Source organism: Thunnus maccoyii, chromosome 10 (assembly GCF_910596095.1).
Source record: "Thunnus maccoyii chromosome 10, fThuMac1.1, whole genome shotgun sequence".
Classification (NCBI taxonomy): domain Eukaryota; kingdom Metazoa; phylum Chordata; class Actinopteri; order Scombriformes; family Scombridae; genus Thunnus; species Thunnus maccoyii.
In genome coordinates, this window is record NC_056542.1 from 17,255,906 (window position 1) to 17,279,456 (window position 23,551).

At 40.1% G+C, this 23,551-nt stretch overlaps 1 protein-coding gene and 1 long non-coding RNA gene across 3 annotated transcripts in view; one reads left to right on the forward strand and one right to left on the reverse strand.

The window, feature by feature from the left end:
* The window catches only part of LOC121905150, a 142,813-nt gene that overhangs the window by 23,913 nt on the left and 95,349 nt on the right, over nucleotides 1-23,551 (reverse strand). The window lies entirely within an intron of this gene.
* Nucleotides 8,254-17,573, forward strand: LOC121905149 (transcriptional repressor scratch 1-like). Its single transcript, XM_042423166.1, has 2 exons — nucleotides 8,254-8,978; nucleotides 13,639-17,573. The coding sequence occupies exons 1-2, from the start codon at nucleotides 8,864-8,866 to the stop codon at nucleotides 14,364-14,366; spliced, it is 843 nt and encodes a 280-aa protein (XP_042279100.1). The 5' UTR covers nucleotides 8,254-8,863; the 3' UTR covers nucleotides 14,367-17,573.

A 23,551-nucleotide genomic window follows, 5' to 3' on the forward strand; every position in this document is an offset into this window, starting at 1 on the left:
ACAACATACTTCTTTTTTTCTCCACCACTTGGTTAAGGTTAGGGGAAGATGGTCTTGGTTTAAAACAGGAAAAAGTCTACAATGACTTGAAGCATAACACATCCTAACCACATGTGGGACTCAGGATGTGAACCCTGGTCTCTGGTGCCAGAGGCCTGCTCCATCCATGCTGTTCTCCTCCTGCCAACATTAGCCTGATATTTGAATGTAGTGCCTGTGAACATAATCCAGGCAGCAATTAAATTTGCCAAAGCAGTGTAATAGGGGGGGAAATGTAGTTTTATATGAATGTAGTTTCTAGGAGACAGGGTTGGCTAAGGAGTTGGGTGATAATTCTCTATGGGTTCATCAATACAAGCAACCCTTACACATACAATAGTCATATGATCAATATAAAAAAATTAAAGCAGCATGTGTTCCATTTGAAACCTATTTTTATTCCTGATTAATCCTGAGCTACATGGCAGATCTCCTCCCCTGATTTGACATGAATTGTTGGCTGCAGCACAAACTCACTCATGCCTCATAGTCATGTGATACAGTCCTGGAACAAACGAAACCTAGAAACATCAACCTGATGCTGCTGCAGTGACTGCCTTTGTACATGAATGCAAGCTAAATAAGTAATGTCAGTTTCAAAGCCAAATCTGGCACTTTCACACACTGCTGAGACTTGTGTGTGTGTGTGTGTGCTGCTATAATTTGCTTCCAAATATTTGATTATTTGCTTGATATGCTTGATCTTGCCATTTAAAAGGTATATACAGAGTCAGAGTAGATGGAAAACAAAAAGAATTTGAATTAAATTCGAGTAAAATCGATTGTTTCTGACCAGTCTAAACCTTTTGCGCTCCTAAATCATGGTTGAAGTGTTGGAGATTGAGGATGGAGCCATAGCCCCTACTTCACTGATAGTACTCCAATTCATTCTTTTATCCGATTTTATCTCCCATCTCTTTGCTCTGTGCTCCAAAAACTTTGAATAAATGGAGCAATCTGTAAAACAAATAAAAATGTTGCCTGGAACGTTTCTATAACTCTTCTACTTCTCTCATCCCTTCTTTCATTTTTCTTTCCTTCCTTCCTTCCTTCCTTCTTTCCTTCCTTCCTTCCTTCCTTCCAACCCCTTCCCCTCTCTGTGTTTCCGAAATATGTCTCTCTTTATCACATGTGACATCACAGGATAGGCCTGTCTGAGGCAGGTAATGATTTTTTTGTTCTTATTTCTGCGTTGAGAGGGATCAGAGTAGTGCTGGTTATCAGGCCATTTATTACCCTGCCAGCTCGCCACTCAGCTGTCTGGGTAAATGCAATCTCTCCTGATTCACACAATTACCCCAAGATAGAGAGAGGAAGAGAAATATCTCCAGCAACAGCATTGTGGGTCAGAGAGAGTTTAGGGAAATACACAGAGAAAAAGAGAGAAAGGCTACTTCAGTGCTTTCCCATAAGGGGCCGGCAGTTTCTATATGTGCATAAGGGTTGTTTGTTTGGATTGTATGAGTATGTGTGTTGTACTGTACGTCTCGTACAACACAAATAAATGTCAGACCCATTAATCTGCACTTTGCAGACTGTGAAATCTTCTGTTTAGGATTCATTATGAACATTATACATTTAGATTATACATTCTTAACTGGAGCCAATCACTTCCTAAAGAGCTCATTAATCTTATATTTCTTACAGATTCATTTAGCTAATGAAGCATTACATTGGTTTTGTAGATCAGGCTGCAAAGACTGAAAAAAACAACAACAACAACACGTGTGTATATCACAGAGTGAATAATGCAGCGTGTCCTCTCGGTCAACCAGTAACAGCAATTACAATTTTCACCATGTGGAGGACAGACATATTAATTTGTTTGAAAACTGTTCGTGGGCAGCTGTGGCTCAGAAAGTAGAGCAGGTCGTCCACTAATCAGAAGGTCGGTGGTTCGACCCTCAGCTCCTCCAGTCCTCATGTGGAAGTGTCCTTGGGCAAGATACTGAACCCCAAATTGCTTGTGTGAGTTTGTGTGTGAATGGGTGAGCATAGAAACATTGGATAGAAAGCGCTGTATCACTCCTGATGAGAAGGTTGGCACCCTGCATGTCAGCCTCTGTCATCAGTGTATGAATGTGTGTGTGAATGGGTGAATGTTGGCATGCATTATAAAGCACTTTGAGTGGTCGATAAGACAAGATGGTGTAAAATTTGTTCACAGTTATCATTCAATTTTATTTTAATTTTTTTTATGAACATACATAAACATGGTTTCTGATTGAGGTGGCCAGTTCATTCTTTACCTTTAAAGTGGACATACTGTGCTTTTTGTGATATATTTATTTTTTGTTATATTTATACTGTTATGATGTCAAATGGTCAAAGGTCAAAAGTTGAAGTCTACGTATGTAAAAATGCTCCTTGCAAGAGAAAAGCCAGGGCTTCAGCCTGCTGTGTTTGCAAAGTTACCTCTACTTCATCTTGTGATGACATCAAATTGTTCATACATGCCCACAAATAGCCATCCGTTTTAATCGTCTTTGTTGCTAAGGTTGTTGCTAAGGATTGTTTGAGAAGTTTCCATTTCCAGTAAAGAACAAAGAAAAATAAAATCTGACTACTATTGTTTGTTTATGTAGCCTCTGTAACTGCTGTATGTTGGCCGAGATGCAGCTTCATGGAGCTAACCAATCACAGAGTGGGGAGGGGGGCCTTAAAGAGACAGGAGCTAGAACGACCTGTTTCAGACAGAGGCTGAACTGAGGGGCTGCATAAAAAGCCAGTATAAGATAAACACAGAGTTTTCTGAACTGTAAATCAAGCAAAGATATTCCAGTAGAGCCCCAGAATAAAAACACAAACCTGGAAATGAACATAATAATAATAATAACGTGATAATGAAATAATATGCAAAAAATAGCAGCTGAAAAAGCAATCTCCACTCAAAAATCACAGATAAACACTGTATAATATACTCAAAAGCTCCATAACAAGTGAATAAGTGTGTAAGAAAAACTTTTTAGACACACAATATCAAAATTATATTTTTCTGCAGTATGTATTTGGTATGTTTTCTCCTCTCCTCTCCTCTCCTCTCCTCTCCTCTCCTCTCCTCTCCTCTCCTCTCCTCTGTTTTGGGACACTCTATCCTGTGCTAATGTACGCTGCATTCTGTTTCACCAGTACAGCGGGAGTCATCAAAAACTGCAAAGAAACAGGCCACATTTCTCCCCTAGCCCAGCACTTCTGCGTGTGTCTGCAAGTGTGCATGTCTGTGTGTGTGTGTGTGTGTGTGTGTGTGTGTGAGTGTATGTGTGCATGTGTCTTTGTGTGGGTGTGTGTGCCTGATGAGAAGAGCTGCTCAGCAATATTTAGCGTTACTGCGACAGAACAGCTTTAGGACAGAACAGAACGAGGCTCACCTTCAGAAAAGACAAAAAAAAAAAGAAAAAAAAAGGAGAGGCAGAGAGAGGGACAGAGACAGAAATATATTTTGACTTTTCATGCTCCTTGATAGAAACATTTTATTCAAAGGGGAAAACTCAGTGCCAGTCAGTAAAAATACATTTCTTCACACAGAAAGAGATGAGAAAGAAGAGCACACCCTTAATGTGACCTTAAATTGTCCAGAAACAACAAATAAAACAATTTTCAATACTTACATATCTGTATTAGATATTAATTCAGACTTTTTTGCATTAAAAATGCTCAAATACTGCAGACAATATGTGTGTGTGTGTTAGGGTCAGGGTTGATGTGTGAAAATGAATCTGGGACTCTAAAAGCATTGTGTGTCATTCCAGTGGATCATTAGACATTTGTGTATATGTGCATGTGTTTATAGCGGGGTATTGGACAAGACGGCTTGCAGCAGCTGCTGCTTGCCTGTCACACGCACCGTGCATCAAATACACACCCACATCCACCTACACACACATGCACACACGTGTACACAGACCAGCTGGGCAGCGGCTCTGAGTTTGGTGTACAACATGTGTCGGCCTTCGACGTGGCATAGCATCAATTAAACCAAAGAGAACATCTATCACAGCTAACCTCAGAGCAGTATCTGACACACACACACACACACACACACAAGGAGGAACTAAAACATCCTTCTTCCTAATCATGAGTGTAATGTTACATTAACAATATATGAGCTCTCTCCCCTCACTTTCTCCTATCTTTAGTTAAATAAAACATTTTTTAAAAAGTTCTGCGATGTCTTTTGCCTAATGAGTCATGGTTAAACTCATTTCAAGCAAAATAAAACATCCTGAGAGGAGGATCTTACATCCTTAACTGAGGCTGTTAAAAAGTCTTTTGGTATTACTGTAAACAAACACACATCTTACATTATGGACTTTGGATTACACACACAAAAACAAATTTTATCAATTCTTGTCTAAATTTCTAATTCAGACACTGAAAAACATTTCTTACTATGAAAAAGTAGGAGTCACAATATCACTACTCCATTTGCTTCAAGTCAGTTTCTAATATACGAACTACAATGATAAAAAAATACTTAAGAAGTTATTATTTGTGCAAGAATTGCAGTAACTTACATGTACTATATCAGAAATTTAAATAAGATACCTTTATTATCCAAATCAAACATCTACATATCAACTGAATTAAATAATACCAGTGTGCTCACGAGGCCTCCCGACAAAATGAAAAAACCCTCCCATTTCTCCCAAAAATAAAGCAAGGTGCTGTTAGAGAAGTGTGAGGATGACACCAACCACAGAACACCCAGAGCTTTCCACTTTTGGCTGCAATTCACACTCATGTGCGCTGCGGTGAAATATTGTCCCTTCCATCCTTAGAAATTACTCTCACATCCCCGACAATCTGAAACAGACACGATGAATGACTCGCCGTCATTTTGGCACTTAGTCTTTGATTGTTGGATATACAGTGGATCTCATTTTGAAAATGCCAGATGTCAGTGATGAGAAAACATTTTAATGACCTTGTTAAGTCAAAATCAGACATGAAATATTGTGTGAATAACACATTGATGGATACGGCAAGCTGAATATCTACATGTGTATGCATGTGCTGGTTATGTGTCAAGTCTATGTGTGTATAATGTTTGTTTCTGTCCATATGTGTCAAGCTGTCGATGTGTGTGTGTGTGTGTGTCCACATGGCCTCTAATGATGATGAAATGTGTTGTTAATGTTGTAGGGTATTTCAGAAGACTAACAGTTGTTGTAGAGGTGGTTGTATGGTGTGTGAGTGTGTGTGTGTGTTAGGCCAGTTGTGTGTGTGTGTGTTTAATTGGACCTCCCTGAGCTAGTCTCCAGGTGATGGAACTCATCTGCTCTTCCCCTGATTAAGGACAACAGATGGACTGGTAGCAACACACACACACACACACACACACACACACACACACACACACACACACACGCACACAGACACACACTCACACACACACACACGACACACACAGACACACACACACACACACACACACACACACACACAGTACAAATCATGTGGCCTGTAATCAATACTAAATACATAGAGTGGAAACATATCAGTCATATGAACTTTACTTGAACTTCAACAAACTTATTACTGTACATACTGACTTTTTTTTCTCCTAGATACTCATTCATTGAGCTCAAATGACCCAGATGCCTCTTCATAAGCACCACTTGTCTCATAATCATTCTCCAAATCTTAATAAAGCTGCCTCTCTAACATGACATCTTCACTGTCCTTCTCAATCTGTTTGACTGACGGAGATTCTAAATTCATTCAATTCATTCATTTAACCAAGAAGACCCAGCGAAACTAAAAAAAACAACAGAACTAGCACTGACATTGCAAAATGAGTCATATTTGACAATGACAGTAAATATTTTAAAACTTTAAAGGATAGGTTCACAATTCTTAAAGTCTGTCCTAAAACAACAGTCAGGTGCCCAAATTAACACTGACACATGTTTTCCCTGCCGTAATCATTCCTCCTGTTCATACTGGCCATTAAGATGATGATCTACTTTCAATTCAAGTGAGGACGAGGAAATCCACAGCCGTCCTTGCATGTAAAAATATATGTATATGTTTTCTTGGAGATAATATGAAGCTTCAGCCACAAGCAAAACGTGCTTAAGTGTTCATTTGGGCACCTGACTATTGTTTGGGCACCTGACTATTGCAAGACAGACTTGGAAAAATTGTGAACTTATCCTTAACCTATTTCTGAATAATTTTACACAGGGTTGCAAAAGTCATGATCACTGACTCACAAACACATACAAACACACAACCAGACACTGACAATCTTGTAATAACATTTCTTTGCAACACTGTAAACTTGAACTGTTCTATCCTTGATGGATAGAGTTGATAAATGAATGGGGATTAAATGCTAAATATACAGTACAAATGTGTATATTTACATCAACATATTCAAAAATACATGCATTTGTTGAATTCATTATCAATATGTTTAATTTTTCCTTTGTAATTTCCCCTTATTTTCTAATTTGTCACAGGTTTACCTGAGTCAAAGTCTCAAGTATCAAGTCAACAACTCACTGAGGTGATGTGAGACCAGATTTGACCAGAATAAACTCTGATGCCAGAGTTTGTCCTGAAAACCTTCAAATTACTGCAAATACTTGATCTTTAAGTGGTTTCTCTGTAGATCAAAGTCACCCACTGAGCTTTCTGTAACCTTTAACAGATGTTCAGCAACTTTTCTCAGCCCACAAATCTGAGTCAGTGAGTCCTACCTGCCTCATTAAAACATAGTTTCTTTTAACCTGTAGGGACACCAACTCAGTAATGTGTACTTTTACACACTGGGACTAATGAAAACATATTCATATAGTGTTATTCTGTGTGTGTGTGTGTGTGTGTGTGTGTGTGTGTGTGGTCACTGACCTTATGCACCACTTAAATACTGCCAGCATTTAACTTTTTGGTCTAAATCATGTAAATGAAAGATCAAACTTGACACTTTTGGATGACTTTTAAAACTGAAACGTGCTAATCAATAAACCTTGTTGCAAAGAAAGATACATCAGAAGCATATTTTTTCTCTTTGTTTACATTCATCTGAAATTATTTCACTGATATTTTGGGACAGAAAAGGAGACTGAGGCTAAAAAGACAAACGTGTACACAACAAATGATTCATTAATCTCTCAAATTATCTTTGTCGTTGTTACATAATAGACACAGAGCAGCGACAATCCTCGATTTTGCAGTAAAACTTGTCAGTGAACCCGGTGTGACCCTGGAGCAGATATTACTCCACTCCCATATTAATGCGGCAGTCACTGTAAAACACTCCATTTGGTCTACATCCATTTGCCTTCGGGGCCACATTAATGATAATTACGAGGCTCTCAGCATGCTAGTTAATATTCCATAAAATCCATGTCATCAGGAGGAAAAAAAAGCAAAAAAGATAGAAGAGCTTAGCAGGTGATAAAAGAAGAAGGAAACCAAAAAAAAAGTATATGCACTAGAATGGGACAATATTTAAAATTCATGTTACACGCTGTGATTGCTGAATCAAATCGATGAGTGCTAGAAAAAAAAAAACCTATAACAATAATTTCCATTCTTATCTCCCTAAAACATGGCGCCTCGCCTCACACACACTGAAACTACCACACACACACACACACACACACACACACACACACGCTCAAAAAATGGAGAGAGAGAGAGAGAGAGAGAGAGAGAGAGAGAGAGAGAGAGAGAGAGAGGAGGGGGGAATAAAAGAAAAAGAAGAAAGAAAGAAAGAAAGAGAAAGGGGGGTGGGGGGTGATAACAGCTTCAATAAATCATCCGGGCCAGTCGCCGCTCCCCGGGGATGTGGGATGGATTAAATTAAGCACTCCCTCCGCCCGTGTGTCTATCCATCCCTCCATCTCTCTCTCTCTCTCTCTCTCTGCGCCTTATAAATGCCAACAGCTGATCGCGAGACGGCACACTCACGGGAACACCTCGCGGAAGCTGCAGAAAGAGAGAGACGAGAGGGGAAGAGAGAAGAGAGAGAGAGAGAGAGAGAGAGAGAGGGATACAGAAAGAGAAAGAGGGGACGCTGTTGATCCACTCGGCCGCAGGGGGAATCTTTATTGTGATTATTTACCGCTCTGAATAGTCGCTGTTGACGGGAATTAAGGACTATTTCTGCGGCAAAGAGGGAAGGACAAGGTGTCCGACATATTTTTTTGAAAAGCTTCCAGAATCTCCCTTCCATTTTTTCCCTCCTCTTATTTTCTTCGCATCCCTCCCTCCTCCTCCTCCTCCTCCTCCTCCTCCTCTTCCTCCTCCTCTTCATCTCTTCTCTCCTCTTCTTTTAAGAGGCCCGAGAGCCGAGGCGCGCGCTGCAGGGTGCCATCCACCGCCTGTTAATTTTTTTTTTTTTTTTAGGCGAATCTTTGGACTGCACACGAGCCTCTGTCTCCCCCGGTCTGCCCGCCTGCCCGCGAGCACTGAGAGCGCGAGGCACCCCGCGGAGGGAGCTGTCCGGTGCTGAAGTTGCATTTCTGTCTCCCTCGCTGCGAGAGGACTAAACCGAAGAGGAGGCAGCGACAGTCAGAGAAACTGCAAAGAAACAAGACGCCGCTGTTGGTTGAACGTCAACTCTTTTACCGGGTCAGTTCACCGCTCGCGCTTCTTCCAAAAAAACCCGAAGACAATCTTTGCCGCCGGTTCTTGTCGGTGTGTGACGGGGCGAAACCATCACGCTGGCCTCGGTGATCGGCTGTGTTTGTTGTGAGTGTGTGTGGTTGTGTTTGTGAGTGTGTGTGTGTGTGAGTGTGTGTGTGTGTGTGTGTGTGTGTGTGTGTGTGTGTGTGTGTGTGTGCGTGTGTGTCGGTGTCGGTGTCGCACCATCATGCCAAGGTCTTTCCTGGTGAAAAAGGTGAAACTGGATGATTTCTCCACCGGGGCGGATTTGGAGAACGCCTACCGGCACAGGACAGACCTCAGCCTGCGGCTCCATGACAAAGGTAGGTCAGGCTGCCTACACAAGCAGCATTAACAGGTGTCTTGAAAACAAGTCAGTCTCAAAGAGGAGGAGGAGGAGGAGGAGGAAGAGAAGAGGTTTCCAAAGGGAGACTAAAAGGTGGATTTACCTGTTGTATGCTAGAGGGATTCCCTGACTGTGACTGTTCTTTAAACTCGGCACCATTGGTTGACACATAGGTGCAGTCCTGCAACTCTGAACACAAAAATAACTATAATACTCACCTAGTGTATCAATAATGCTCCATAATGAGTTTATAATGAGCGGAAATCACTGTTGCTCTCTATTTCTGTACACAATCCGATTTACCTGTAGCCTTTCCATTGAAACTTACTATTATTGGCTACTTGTAGGGTGATGCGGGTGTACTTGAGGCAAACAAGTACAGCAGCTTATAGCAGACAGTATCGAGTTATTACATAGTCTAGTAATTACATTTGTCTTGCATGTTTCAAAGCGTTACATTGGTGGAGATTGTAAGAGGTTTTGCACTTTATAGGACTATACGAGTAGAGAGATGAGAGTGGGAGGGCACGAAAAACCACAGAATAACTGCCAATCTCAATAATCATACACACGGTGAGAGTAACCACAGCACCGCTTCATTTACTGGGAGCATATATGATAGAGCAGAGTTGATTTTTAGCGGTTGGTCGGTTGTAGGAGTTGCTACTGAAGCGGAAAGGTCACTTGAGAAATCAACTAAATCCAGCGCATCCCATGTTTCATCGATTTTGGCTCATAGTCAGAAGGGACTTTTTTCCCTCCTACGCAGGCTAAAAGGTTAAAAGAGATGAAGACGGGACAGCGGTTATTAATATCTGGTCCACTTTTACTTGTTTTTGTGGAATTACTGAGCCGACAGGTCACTTGGAATCAAAATGTTTAATTCATAAACCTGCTCTTAACTGGACATGCTTCTGCAGTGTGGGGTTTAACATGTGGAAGGCATTGCATAAAAACTTTATATGTTTATAGTAGAGAAAATAACCTGACAAAACATTATGACACTTGAATGTTTGATACGTATATTTATACCTGTTTATTTCACTGACAGCAGGTGCAGCAATAAAAACAGCTACAATTCAGATATTCTTTCTGCAACAATACTGTGTCCAAAAACCACAACCACCAATGTACTCCGGATTTGTTCTTCTTGGTCGCATAAAATTAGCCTCATGCATCACAGTCACATATCCTTTCATTCTGCATTGTCTGAGCTCAGTGTCCAGGTGTGCCTGTCCCGTTTTTTTTTTGCAGTGTTGGCAGATTTCTGCACAATGATATCTCGCCAAGCCTTTCTGTGGAGAAATGCATTGCTGCCATAAGCTGTCATATTATAGAGACACAGAAAGACAAAATAGGATCAGAATTGCCTCTTATCTCACTTAACTGTTGAATATAAGTTAATGGTAATAGATTCTGAATTTAAGTAGTAATTTGATCCAAATTGATTGCCTTGGAATAACTGTTTAATATGGATAATAGTTTATTTTTGTAGCATATAATATTTATATTTTTAGATTGACTTTCTAGCCATAATAGGCCCTGCTGCATGTATCCTAAAGCGACAGTGTGACTCATTGTGTTGTGCTGCCCTGTGCTGCTCTGAAGCTGTGAACTTCCCCACACCCTCCGACAGCGTGCGTCACATTTTACACACACAAAAAAACCCAGAGATGCCTTTTCCATGTAAATTAAGCCACTGACTGCACTGCTTCCACCCCAGTGTCATTGACAGGCTGTTGCACATCAACGTGTTCATTCATATGCGCGTTTTTTTTTTTTTTTTGTGCCTGCATCTCTCTGCTCATGTCAGTGGTGTATTTATAATGTCGAGGTTAACAAGCCCTGCTCGGCTTGACACGCGATCTGCCGCCTCAGCAGCACCGTGCAGCGCTGCCTGTCCCGGCCACCTTTTGTCTCCATCCCTAACACTTGATGGCAACAGCTTAATGCGGCTGCCTGCTATACACAGTGCAGTACGGGCTCTACCCCACAACAAGAGCGTCTGCATGTTATAGGAACAACTTTCTGCCTGAACGAAGCGGAGTTTGGAATAATTTATATCCCACCCGTGTTCCGTGCGTTGTGCGTGATGGGAGTGTGTATCCAGATGGGACGCCGTGGCAGATATAAAGTAGCTGTTATCATATGTAGACAGATATGTGGTGTCAGGTGGAGCTTGTTGCTTCTGCGTCTAACTCAAAAATCCTCTGAGAGACTGGAGGAATAATAACAACGGGAATTCCTTATAGGAGGAAAAACCCTGATAGTATATTCTTGTCATGGCTGCAGGTTCAGACTGTTTTATGTAGAATAAGATGATAATGCCAGAAATGAATCACATCTGTCTTCCTAAAAACTGTTAAAGTTTGGAAGTCGTTACCTGCAGAAAAATAATCTCATCTGCAACCAAGGTTTTCTTTTCTTGTCTAAAAATACTCCCAAAAGAAATTCTCTGAATCTTGATATTTACTTAATTCACTTAAAGCTATTTTTTTATTTTCTTTTTCTGTGTGTGCATCTGTGAATAGTAAATAGTTTTTTGGATGGCTCAATATGGATGTAACTTTTTTTAAAAAGTTATCCATGTAGGATTTGGGTATGTATTAGATTAATATTTGTTGCATTTTAATAAACAGAAAAGGAGGGAAAAAAGCCTAGTTTCTTATATTTTGTATACAACTTGTGTTTATAGACTTTACTGTACAATCGGGGACAGTTCAGTCTGGTCTCTAATTTAAAGTGTTAATTTTAACCTCCTAAACTGTTGCACAGTTTAAAAGGCAGTAAACCACAAAAACATGTTTTTGCATAATGAGTACAGTCTTTGTTCATGAGTAAACAAAAGAGACATTAAATAACCAGAAAACAACATGTGAGTGAAGACAAACTTGTAGATCCCCACCAAAAAACACGTTTAGTCAGTGAATTGAATCTAAGGGTGTTTTTAATACAGTCTGAGCTTGCACATGCTAGTTTAATGTACTGTATGTGCAGTGTATACTGTGCATGTAATTATGCATTTCCATATGTAGGCTGTTACCAAATGAAGAAATATTCACGTTTCTAATTCCCCCTAAAAACACTTAGAATTGAAAAGAACGGCATTTTCAGATAAGCATGTAACTAGAGGGAGTGGTCGCATCATCCAACCTGCTTTAGAAAGAATTTTAACTAACTGTATTTTTCCTGTAAGGCTCACTGTGCAAGTCTTCAACCCCCTCTGATCTGTAAAAATGCACCATACCGTTGACTGCAACGACTGAGCGTGTGCAGCAGCCCTGCTGTCACTGTGCCATCGACCTGCACCGCACTGGATCTGCCTGTGGTGCTGATGCTCATTTTCACATGCTAAATCAGCTCTCTCAAGTTCAGGGTCAGCTTGTGTGCATTCATCTTTCACAGAGGAAATGTTTTAACTGCAGCCTTTAAAGACTGAGAGGAGTTATATCGCTGAATTATTTGTGGACTTATACTGCAGACTGTTTTCACATTCCACTACTGGCCACAGGTGTGCAGGGCAGAGACAGATGTTCTGTGTTGCAATATGCCAATTTAGTCTTTCGCATTTGTTAAAAGTTGTTAAAAGTAGTTGCTGCTGCAGTACTGATGGTGAGTTTATGCCATGCGCTACCACTAATGCAGGGTAAATGCGGGGTAATTGACTTGGCATAGTTTTTGCACTATTACAACAGGGCAGATAGAGGATGAAGGACTGTGAGTATAATCATAGTATGTGCACCTGTATGTCTGACAGGCAGCAGGTTATTAAAGTCTGTATCAGTACATTTAGAGTGAGAGCAGGATCACAATACTTTGTGCCCCTTAAAAAACAGAATGATGCCTTTTATTTAACAGCAATAGAGTGTATAACCACAGATTAACTGGTTAAATATATAAAGTTGCTGACCTGGGATCAGCTCTTATGCAGCCTTCTGTTTCACCCACTGTGCAGCCATTTTTCACATTTCTTTTCTGCTCTTTAAAGGAAAATGCATCTGGCATCTATACACACACAGTACAATGCCACCTTTCATGTCAACTTTTGTTTCCCTCCATTCCCTCACACTTCAGTTACTTTTGTTACATACAACATACAGTAATGCACCAGGAACAAGTTACTGGTTGAATGAACCAGCTGTTTGGAATATTTTATGTCGACTCTCTATATTCTGTGTTATAACAGATGCATTCAAGTGGGATGCAGAAGCAGAATAAACACCAGTGGCCCGCTGTATATTGCTAATGGTTTAATGTAGTTGTTTACATCCGTGACTATGCAGTTATTTAATTACACCAATTCAGACTGCATCCTGCTGGCCATTATACTGAATCTCCACCAGTACTGTGAAGACGGATATGCTTGGGAAAAGAGGACTATCTGATTTCACTGCCTTCTTTGGTGTAATATAAACTGCAGGTCTCTGTGGTGGTGAGCGAGAATTTTTGCACATGTGCCTCTCAAGGTGGTTTTACAAAAGCAAATTTAAATTCTTTACTATCAGTTATGTCAGTGGCTACATCAGGGACAAATATCTCCGATTCCCATGTCAGTGTTCAGTGTAAATCCATTTTTATTAAAACATCCATTTCAGTGCTCTATCTCCTAATACTGTTTTATTGTTTTTCCATAACAGGTGGTTACATCAGTGACTACATCAGCCCTGGTGTGTACGATGGTGAGAGTGACAGCGGGATCAAGGTGCCCTCCCCTGACCCCCTCTACGATGGTATCCACAGTGACTACGGGGCCCCTGACTCTGAGTCTCCTGACAGCCCCGGCTCAGAAATCACTGATGGTTACATCAACGGAGACGCTGCGGTGAGTGAGGGTTACACAGTTGATGCCTTCTTCATCACAGACGGTCGCTCGAGGAGGAAAGCCATCGGCAGCCCCAGGACCATCCAGAGGCACACCTGCAACGAGTGCGGCAAAACCTACGCCACGTCTTCCAACCTGAGCCGGCACAAACAGACACACCGCTCACTGGACAGCAAGTTGGCAAAGAAGTGTCCGACCTGCGGGAAGGTGTACGTGTCCATGCCCGCCATGGCCATGCACCTGCTCACGCACGACCTCAAGCACAAGTGCGACGTGTGCGGGAAAGCGTTCAGTCGACCTTGGCTTTTACAGGGCCACATGCGCTCTCACACAGGCGAGAAGCCGTTCGGGTGCGCCCACTGCGGGAAGGCCTTCGCAGACCGCTCGAACCTGCGCGCTCACATGCAGACCCACTCGGCCTTCAAGCACTTCAAGTGTAAACGCTGCAACAAGACCTTCGCGCTCAAGAGTTATCTGAACAAGCACTACGAGTCTGCCTGCTTCAAAGGCCCCTTCGCTCCTCTCGGCCCCCTAGATGCATGACCCCCTGCATAGATTAAACAGACAAAACTGCAGACATAAATTACCATTATCCTTACAGACTGAACTGCAGACACAAACAATCTATTTTTGGTCAGAATATGACCTTGCTTTCCCTCCACTCTCACTCCCTCCCCGCCCCCCACACCACCACCTTGCTTTCCCTTGGAGTCTATTCATGATGATGAAGATAGCACAATTTTTCTCCTTGAGATTTGCCCACTTAAGGATTTAACTGATCTACGCATGCACTTCCTCAAAAAAAACTCTTCACCTCCTCTTCCTCTGTCTGTTCTGGATAGAGACAATAATACAAACTTGGCTTCCTCCTGGCATCTAGATACAGTACGACAGTATACAATGATGATGAGGATGATGACAAAGACAATAGTAGGCCTATAGCTACTGGTTCCTCCCTGCACTGAAACGCAGTGAAAGAGTTTTTCCTTCTGATTTTGTTTTTTTTGGGGGGGAATAATAGTAATAATAATAGTAATAATAATGATAATAATAATGTTCTGCTGCACCAAGTGACCATATTCTCTCCACCACTGAGGTAAAATACTACTTATTTATTTATTTATTCATGTACCTATTTATTTATTTATTCATTTATTTATTTTGTAACATTTTTGCTTAATTTTGTTTGTCGTAAGTTTATACTTGATTTGATAACAATGAAGTAATATCGTTTCATATTTGTTGCACTTTAATTTCTGTATATGTACTATGTAGGGATTTTGCCAACCTCTTTTTTTATCACTACAGGCCAAAGCATATGTCACTTTTTTGAGTACTATTTTTTCCTATTATGTTGTTTACCTTTTTCTTACTAACGTTATTGCATGCAAAAAAAATAATGAAATCTATGCCAACATCATAAAAAGCTTATGATTTTTTGCCAAAATCCTATAGATAGAACCTGAGGGCAATATTTTTCTCTTGGAGCCTCCGTAGGACTCTTTAAAAGCAATAATCACCTAATGCATGGTATTTTATGATGAAGTTATGAAGTATTACCTACTACTGTATAGCAGTTTAAAAATCAGGTATGTTTTACTTCACCTATAGTCATAAACAGAAAAATACTAATATTACAGACATCAGGGAACATGCCAATGTAGTGTTAGAGAAACAAAAAGAAAAGTCCTGTCTTTCCTCTCTTGTTATGCACTGCCTGCCTCTTAGTGAGTAGAACTAACGTAGGATGTAGGCTAGAGAGGCTGGGATCAGCTGCCTGCTGGGTGTGAGGCCTATTGTAGGATAACTATGGCCCTTACGGACCCGTGCTAGGCTAATTCTAGCATGAAATAAGCCTGCTAACAATAACCAGGAGAGGCCTAACTTTGGATTAGACCTTGCAACAGTTTACTCAGATTGGATCACTGGCCATTCGTGTGAGATTAGTGGTTTGTTAAAGGTTTTGTGATGTTAAAATGACACTTAAATGTGTTTGAAACATCATTTCCTTGTCATGTGGCCAAATAATATAATAACAGGCCTTCAACAAGCTTTTAATAACCCTAGGAGATCTATCTTATCCTGATATAAACAATAAAATAAGGTTAAGACAGAATCAGACTGAAATGGCAAATTTTGCCGTGTAAGGTGCACCAACCTGAAGTGATGCTTAGTATACATGAGGTTCAGCAATTTTCTGTATACTTTCAGAAGAAAACTGAGTCAAAGTTGGTGCATCGTTGAAGTTGGGCTGAGGTCAACTTTAAATGCAATGCATTATTCAACTACCCCTCCAGTGCACTTCTAAACCATAAAGCGTGCATTCTTCAACCACAGAAAAAGCATGCACTTTAGCGAGATTGGCCTGATTGCTGTTACATTAACTGTTACAGTCCCACATACATTAGACCGAGTCCTGATTATTCTGCAGTAGGCCCCATTCATCCCAACTGGGCCAACCATAGGCTAACTCTATGAGTGATATACCTACAGACAGGCTAACTCAAATCAACCCCGACCCATAGACAGTTTAACCTTTGATCTAACTGGCCAATACCAGTGTTGCTGAACCCAGTTCTCTGCAGCTCAGAAACCTTTTCTACAGATTCATGGAGCTTCCCGGGAGACAGACTGAGGACACACAAAAAGATTTGGATGCTTGTTTATGTTATATGCCATATGTGTTGTAACCTTTTATAGACACATACACACACACACACACACTCAGCGCCTGCTGATGAGCTGTTGGAGGAGACCCAGAGAGAGAGTCTGTGGTGTCTTGTTAAAGCCCTCTGCAGTCAAACTTTCAACAGTTGAAAAGAAATGGGGTTTATATTCAGATGTGAATCTGACAAAGGAGTTTTGATGTTTCCTCAGGCATGAGATTACCCAATTAGAGATGGGGTTGACTGATATCCAAGGCCATTTTAGGGATATATGGACAAAAGGAGAGTCTGCACTGAAACATGCACCCATTACCTAATTTCATTTACATCCCAGAGATAAAGTTGTAAAACCTGCATGACATCAAAGGCAAATCAGGTCTGACAATGCTCTGAAGTCAAAAAGTCTCTATTTTGTGATAAAAGTGTTATATTGCAGGAGACAATACAATCTTTTATTCTTTTACAAAAATGAAACTCACAAGTCAATAACAATGAGGCAGTCTTTGTTTTGACTGGGGGAATCAGTGTATGAGTCAGCAAATTGCAGGTCTTATCTATCTCCCTGATGTGTGAACTAGATTTGAGCTGCAATTACTTCAATTTGTATCAGACGATTAGTTGTAAAACTCTTTGTTAGGGCTTACATCTTTGTCTTTTTAATTCATAAACGTGAATACAAATACGATTCAATATTAAACGCACAAATATAGCAAAGAAATGCCACTTAATTCTCTATATGCAAAGAAAGCAAAAACATTACCTGCATACAGTATTTCTTAACACTTCTTGGAGACATCTATCACTGGTGGATACATATATAAATAACAAAAAGCTTCTATTTTACCCACTGAATCTAAAACTTCCAACTCTGTGAAAATGATAACAGTAACAACATAATCTCAGCAGTAGTGATTGATCACAGGATGAAGGTGTCATAGTTGCTGAACAAACTGCTGAGAGTATCTCTGGCTGCGATGTCTCCAGTTGTTGTTTACGTGTCACAAATTGTATCCTTGTGTGTTAAAACTCTGGTTGCAATTTTGCATTGCAGTCAAACATCTTTGGCTAAAGTTGTTGCCGTGTGGTTGTGTGGTGGTTTTAAGGCAGACAGGTTCAGTTTGTGTGTTTGTCTGTCTCTGGGTGAGCTCCAGATCTGTTCTCTCCAAGCACTTCCATTCTAGTCATCTCCACCTTAATGAAAGTAGCACAATGAAACTAACTAGAATTCAGGTAGAGAAGAATTAAAAACCTTGTACTAGCTTGACCTCTCTTCTTTTTTTGTATTTCCAAGTTAAAGAATGATGATAACCTAAATAATCATTTATTGCAAGAGGGTTTGTAAAGAATCCTTTGGATTGAGACATTTTTACTGCTGTATAGTGATATCTGACACACCTTGTCTCAGGAGGTCTGGCTCTCTGGTGCAGAGAGAGGATCTCCTGGGTTTTTTTGAGCCAGTATTCAGACAATGTAAGCACAATGAACACAAAGCATTTTGTGGCACTTCATAATAAAGAATAATCTTAACCAACAAAGGCACTTTGTTGTAGTTTTGTGTGTTGTTTTGAGATATAATAAAGTCTTTTTTCTGTCATGATAAATTCACACAAACTTGTGCTTGAATGGTAAGTAATGTAGGTTCTTCACTCCTTTTAAACCCTGTTGAACATACATTTCTCTTCTGCCAACTGTGTGTGTTTTAAAGCAATTTATGCTGATAAAGTAAATTTATCTTTTAGGTCAGAAGAGTGCTGAGTACATTTTCATAGAATAACACTCATTCTGGACCCATACTTGTATTGGCTTTGTCAATATTGTATGTTTAAAGAGAGACTGGGTTAACATTGGTGCACAGTGTGCTCATTAGCACTCTTTAGGCTGGAAGCTATCTACCAGTAATGGGCTGCCTGGATGCTTACAGCAATACAGCAGATTGTTAATTCAATATTTGGACATTTAGCAGTGGTTAGAGTGTCACTTAAAGTCCCCCTCCACTCTAAAATGTGTTGCGCTTATTGTTACTTCAGTTGGATGTTTGACCTTCACTGTGCAGAATGATGAAGGTGCAGTTTGACACACATTCATCTGCTGAAAAGGGAGTTTCTGTGACTCTGATTCACCTTAAATCTGAGTTAAAGGAGGGTGTGTCTACAAGCATGATTTGTGATATAACATTAACAGTGAAGTAGGAAACATCTTAAGGTCAAGTGGTTTCAATATTTGCATATTCATAGATTCTGCATTTTTCAATGAGGGAGAAGGAGTAGATTTAGTTTTTAAGTATTTATAACCACATAATTGATGTCTGTTGCGGAAAGACCATTTCATACAGAAATTACTATTCAAAGCAGAGTAATGTTATGTCTTAAAATATGTCTGAAGAGGATCTTTGAAGGAATAGTTCCACATTTTGAGAGATATGCTTATTTTCGTTCTTGAAAGGGTTAAATGACAAAATTGATGCCATTCTCATGTCTCTGTGTTACCGGTGCTTCAAAAGTTCAAAAATTCACCTACCAACACCCCTTAATTTTATTTATTAACACATTGAATCATTTTTGTATAATCTGTACCCAGACAGAAATGTAAAAACAGTTAGTGCCAAGACATTGTTACAGTACATAACACATGTACAGTTTAAACAAATGATAATAATAAGTCTAATAAGTCAGCTTTAGAGGAATCGGTAGGTACATTTTTTTATCCATGCTAGCTGTTCCCCGCTGTTTTATGCTAAGCTTCCTGGCTCCAGCTGCATAGATTGCGTACAGACATGAGAGTGGTAATGATCTTCTATTGTAACTGTAGGCAAGAAAGTGAATCCTCTTTCCCAAAATGTTGCACTATTCTTTTAAACTTTATAAGTCACATGTCACATGTTTGACAACAACAGTCTATTGTCATTTAAACGTCATTTATCAATATGATATAATGTTACAAATACATGAGACAAACTGGAAGCTTATGTTCATTCTGGTTTCCTATTTCAAGATTTTCTCACATATTTTAATCAAAGGGGATTTGTTACTAATACAAATAAAAACAACTAGGCCCTGCTGTGTGCCATCATAGCTTTTTTAATAAAATACACTGGGAATACTCTACACCAGTAGAGGCTGGTCCATAGAGGCATAAGAGGTTGATCCTCCTCTATTTTTTGAGAGGCAAAAGGGAGATCAAAATATAAAAAAGAATATTTGGTTGAAAAAAACCATTACCAAATCTCAGTATTTATAAAGTATTTTTCTCTCTTCCATCCATTGCTGAAATTCTGTTTAAAATGCTTCAACAGCGACACCTGCAGGGCAGGAGGAGAAAGAGCAGTGTGTGAAGTGGTGGTGGGGGTGCAATTGGTGGAGGTGCAGTGGGGGACAGAGGAGGACGGGTGCCTGCTGACCTCCGCAGGGCGGGATCTCTTACATTGGACTCAATGTATTTCATTTTTTTTCATGCTAATCTGTGATTGGCCATGACACGTAAAATGACGCTCCAAGGGAGGTTGTCCTCCCTAACCAATCAACAACCAGAATGCAATATTGACATCGAGTTGGTCCAATGATAGTTTCCAGAATTCATCTTCAATTCTCTCCACTGTAAGGCAGAGTAGCAGCAGTAGATAGCTCCTTGTGTTAGCCAACGCAACAGTTAGCTTGTTGTAACAGCCTGAAGGACTCTTTATACATCCATGGAAGGACTGTTAAGGACTCTTGTTAAGCTAGCGGGAGAAATTATCTGGTCTGTGCAGTGCAGCAGCTGCAGGACGCTGCCAGGGAGGCTGGAGAGAGAAGCAACCGGAGAAACAACCAGGAGAGTTAGCTTGTTTGTCATTGTTGCTAATGATATTAGACTGGTTAACCAGCAGCCACAAAGTTCTATTAACTAACAAACAAGATGACCAACAGCCACAAATGGACGCAATGGCATGAATACTTCATCTCCATGATAGAAAGAAGAAGACGTCAGATAACGTGAGTCAGATACAACTTCTTTCTCTATGTCTCTTTGGTCGCTAATTTCATCTCTGATGGTTAAATGTCTCTGTATGGCTTTTTTGTGTTTTTTATCTCCTTAACAAGAATGCAGCAGAGATCATATAATGTGTTGTGGGTAACGTTAGTTTGCTTGTTGAAGTTACAGTGAGCTGTCTGGACTCATTCATTCATTCGTTTTTAATTGAGTGATTGTTCAGTCACCTGTTGATGTTGTATGGTTAGTGTGCAGGAGGTCTGGCTGCTTGCTTCTGACAGTTTCTTTAGTTCGTTTTAAACTGAGCCGTATATTGAGTAATAAGCTTAAAGTAACCAGAATAACAAGTGTTAACTAGTGGTGTAACTGATTGTAGTTGATCCGTGATCCGTACGGATCGCCCCCCACGGTTAGGCAGGCATATGAACTGCGGATTAATTGCAAAATTTAATGTCTCATTTAAGACAAAGTAAACAAACTGCTGTAAGTACAAGTCATGGACAGACAGTGTGTTGCTAACAGGGATTTTGAAGAGCAACGATCAAACCAGCGTCTAATTCGGTTCAGAAGTGACATTTGAGTTATGTTTACCTGCTGTTTAATGTGCTGCAGCTGAGCAGCTAATTAGCATCTAGCTGCTAACTGACGTTAACGGTGAATGTTTGTTATCATCAAGTTTTGATGATGTGGACAGAGGCTGTCTCATTCACTGTTTAAAAGAGGAAGGTTTCATGCCTCATATTGCAATAACTGAGCATTGAATATTTTTTATATTTTATTTTATTTTATCTAAACATTGGACATCTTAAATGTTGTTTTCATTTAAGACCATGGGCAAAAGTACCTTGCTGTTTCTGGCTGTCAGTGTGTTATAGAATAAATGGAAAACAAAGTTTTATTTGTCTCCCCCCCTTTTTTTTCTGCTGATCCTAATAATGATCTGATCCGTGACTCAAATCCGTGATACGATCCAAACCGTGAGTTTTGTGTTCATGTTAACACCCCTAGTGTTAACATGTCAGCTCTGTAGACTAGGCCTATATTTTGTATATCGTACATATAGATAAGGGTGTGTAAGTCATCTATTTGATACATGCATTAATACTTTCTGAGGTGAACCTACACTTTTAGATCTGTGAATGTTTTTAGTGTTCAGTCTTTCTAGTATTCAGCACTGATCTGAACCTGTATCACATTATAAGCTTTGTGCTACTTTATATATTTCTGTATACTAAGAAAATATATAGGAAACATGTGTAAATCATGTGATATCTTGTCTGTTTTTGATGAGAACATAAATTTGTTGTCACAATAGAACAGTACTATAAATTTGAATTTCACTTTGTTGGTAAAATGACACATTTGAACCACTCCATGGCTAAAATGAGCACTTCGTTGTTTAGAGACATTATGTATATGCTAAATGTCTTTAAAGAAGCAGCCTTTTCACCACTCAGGGGTTTTTGTTTTTGAAAGCAAATTGTTTTATTGGCATATAAAATTGCCCCCCACCCCTCGGATTTCATCAGGTGGGGGACAATGATATAGTTTGATGCGGTGCGTTGTAAGATTCCATGTTGGTTTTCCTCCTGTCCTCCCCAATTTTTTGAGTCACCAGCCGCCACTGCTCTACACTTACACAGTGATGGACAGCAAAATAAGGGGATGCTAATAGAAAGAATTGGAAAGTTTGTTCTTCATTACTGTAATCTTTTTAGAAAAAGAAAGACTTCTAAGGACTTGACATCAGTGTGTGAAGTGTTAAGAGAGGAATGTAAAGCAATACCACTCTCACAGAAAGATGGAAATTGAAATACACTGATGGAGAGTTGAAATGTAACACTTGCTAGACTATTTTTCTTTACAACAATAAAAAAAATGAAAGCACAAGGGCAGAGGATCACATTGTTGTTGTGATCCAGGGCAGAACAAAACCACAGGTGTTATAGCAGCTGCGGTCATGTGGGCTTACTGTGAAATTGCAGGCATTATGTAAACCATGGGAAATTGACCAACTAACTGTAATCTTGCAATGACTTTGAATTAAAGGTGAACTGATTAGGCATCATTCCAGCTGGACCTCACTTCAAACTAACTCATTACAGAGGCTGCTGGTTTTAGGGCTTGACACAAATTCTGCAGAAGTACACAACCTGTAACTAATGCCCTGTCTCTTTTTTATTTTGTTGTCATCAATAAAACTTTCAGTGATGTCTTTCACATACATTATGAGGCTTTAAAATTTGTATGATCACCTGTTACATCATACTGTATGATGCAGCCTATATCCTCGAGTGAAGTTACAGTCCAACCTGGCTGTTAGCTCATAAGAACAGACAGTCAAAATCTATTGTTGCTATGCCAACACTTGTGGTATCCAAGGCTAACCATCTATGGTATCTATAGTAGTAAACTAAACTGCCTCAACAAAGACACAATGCAGCACTTTGTAGCTTTATGAAGTATGGTACATCTCCCGATTCTAACCAGAAAATTGGTTTCACAGCAGTTGCAAAAAGACAGAGAAGTGACTGCCCACGCCTGTGAATCACCTTCTCCTCCCTCCCTCCAGGCATCAAACTTCTCATCTCTCTCTTTTCTCTCTTATCTCTCGTCCTTCCCTTCTTGTCTCCTCTCCTTTCTCTTCCTCTTCTTCCCTCCCCCTCTGCCACCTGCTTGCTTCTTCCTCCCATCTCTCCTTCCTTCCTCTGCGTGCTCTCCTCTTTACCCCTTTTCCTTCAACCTCTTCTCTCTCTCTCTCTTCTGCCAAGTCAAACCAGGCCATCAGGCCTTTGAGGACCTGAAAGTCATTTAACTCCTGGTAGATAATAAGTCTTAGAATATAGCTCCTCTCAGATAATAAGCTTTATCACTTGATTGCTCTGCACGCTCCCTACTGTCTTTAGATTCATGTCCAGGGACCTACTCAAGCGAATCACACTATTTCCTTCCTGGCAAGTCAAATTAACACTGTGTGAGTGTGTATATCAGCAGTTACACGTAATGGGGAAAGAGGGAGTGCTGAGGGTGCAAAATAAAATCCAAACAGTGATGGTTAAGGTACCAATAGTGAACTTGTTAACACTTAATATTTAA

What these genes read in the sequence shown, in the direction of transcription:
- LOC121905149 (XM_042423166.1), top strand. Translation starts at nt 8,864, where the DNA reads ATGCCAAGGTCTTTCCTGGTGAAAAAGGTGAAACTGGATGATTTCTCC. An exon ending in CCTGCGGCTCCATGACAAAG is followed by an intron (nt 8,979 to 13,638) that starts GTAGGTCAGGCT and finishes TTTCCATAACAG; the next exon opens with GTGGTTACATCAGTGACTAC.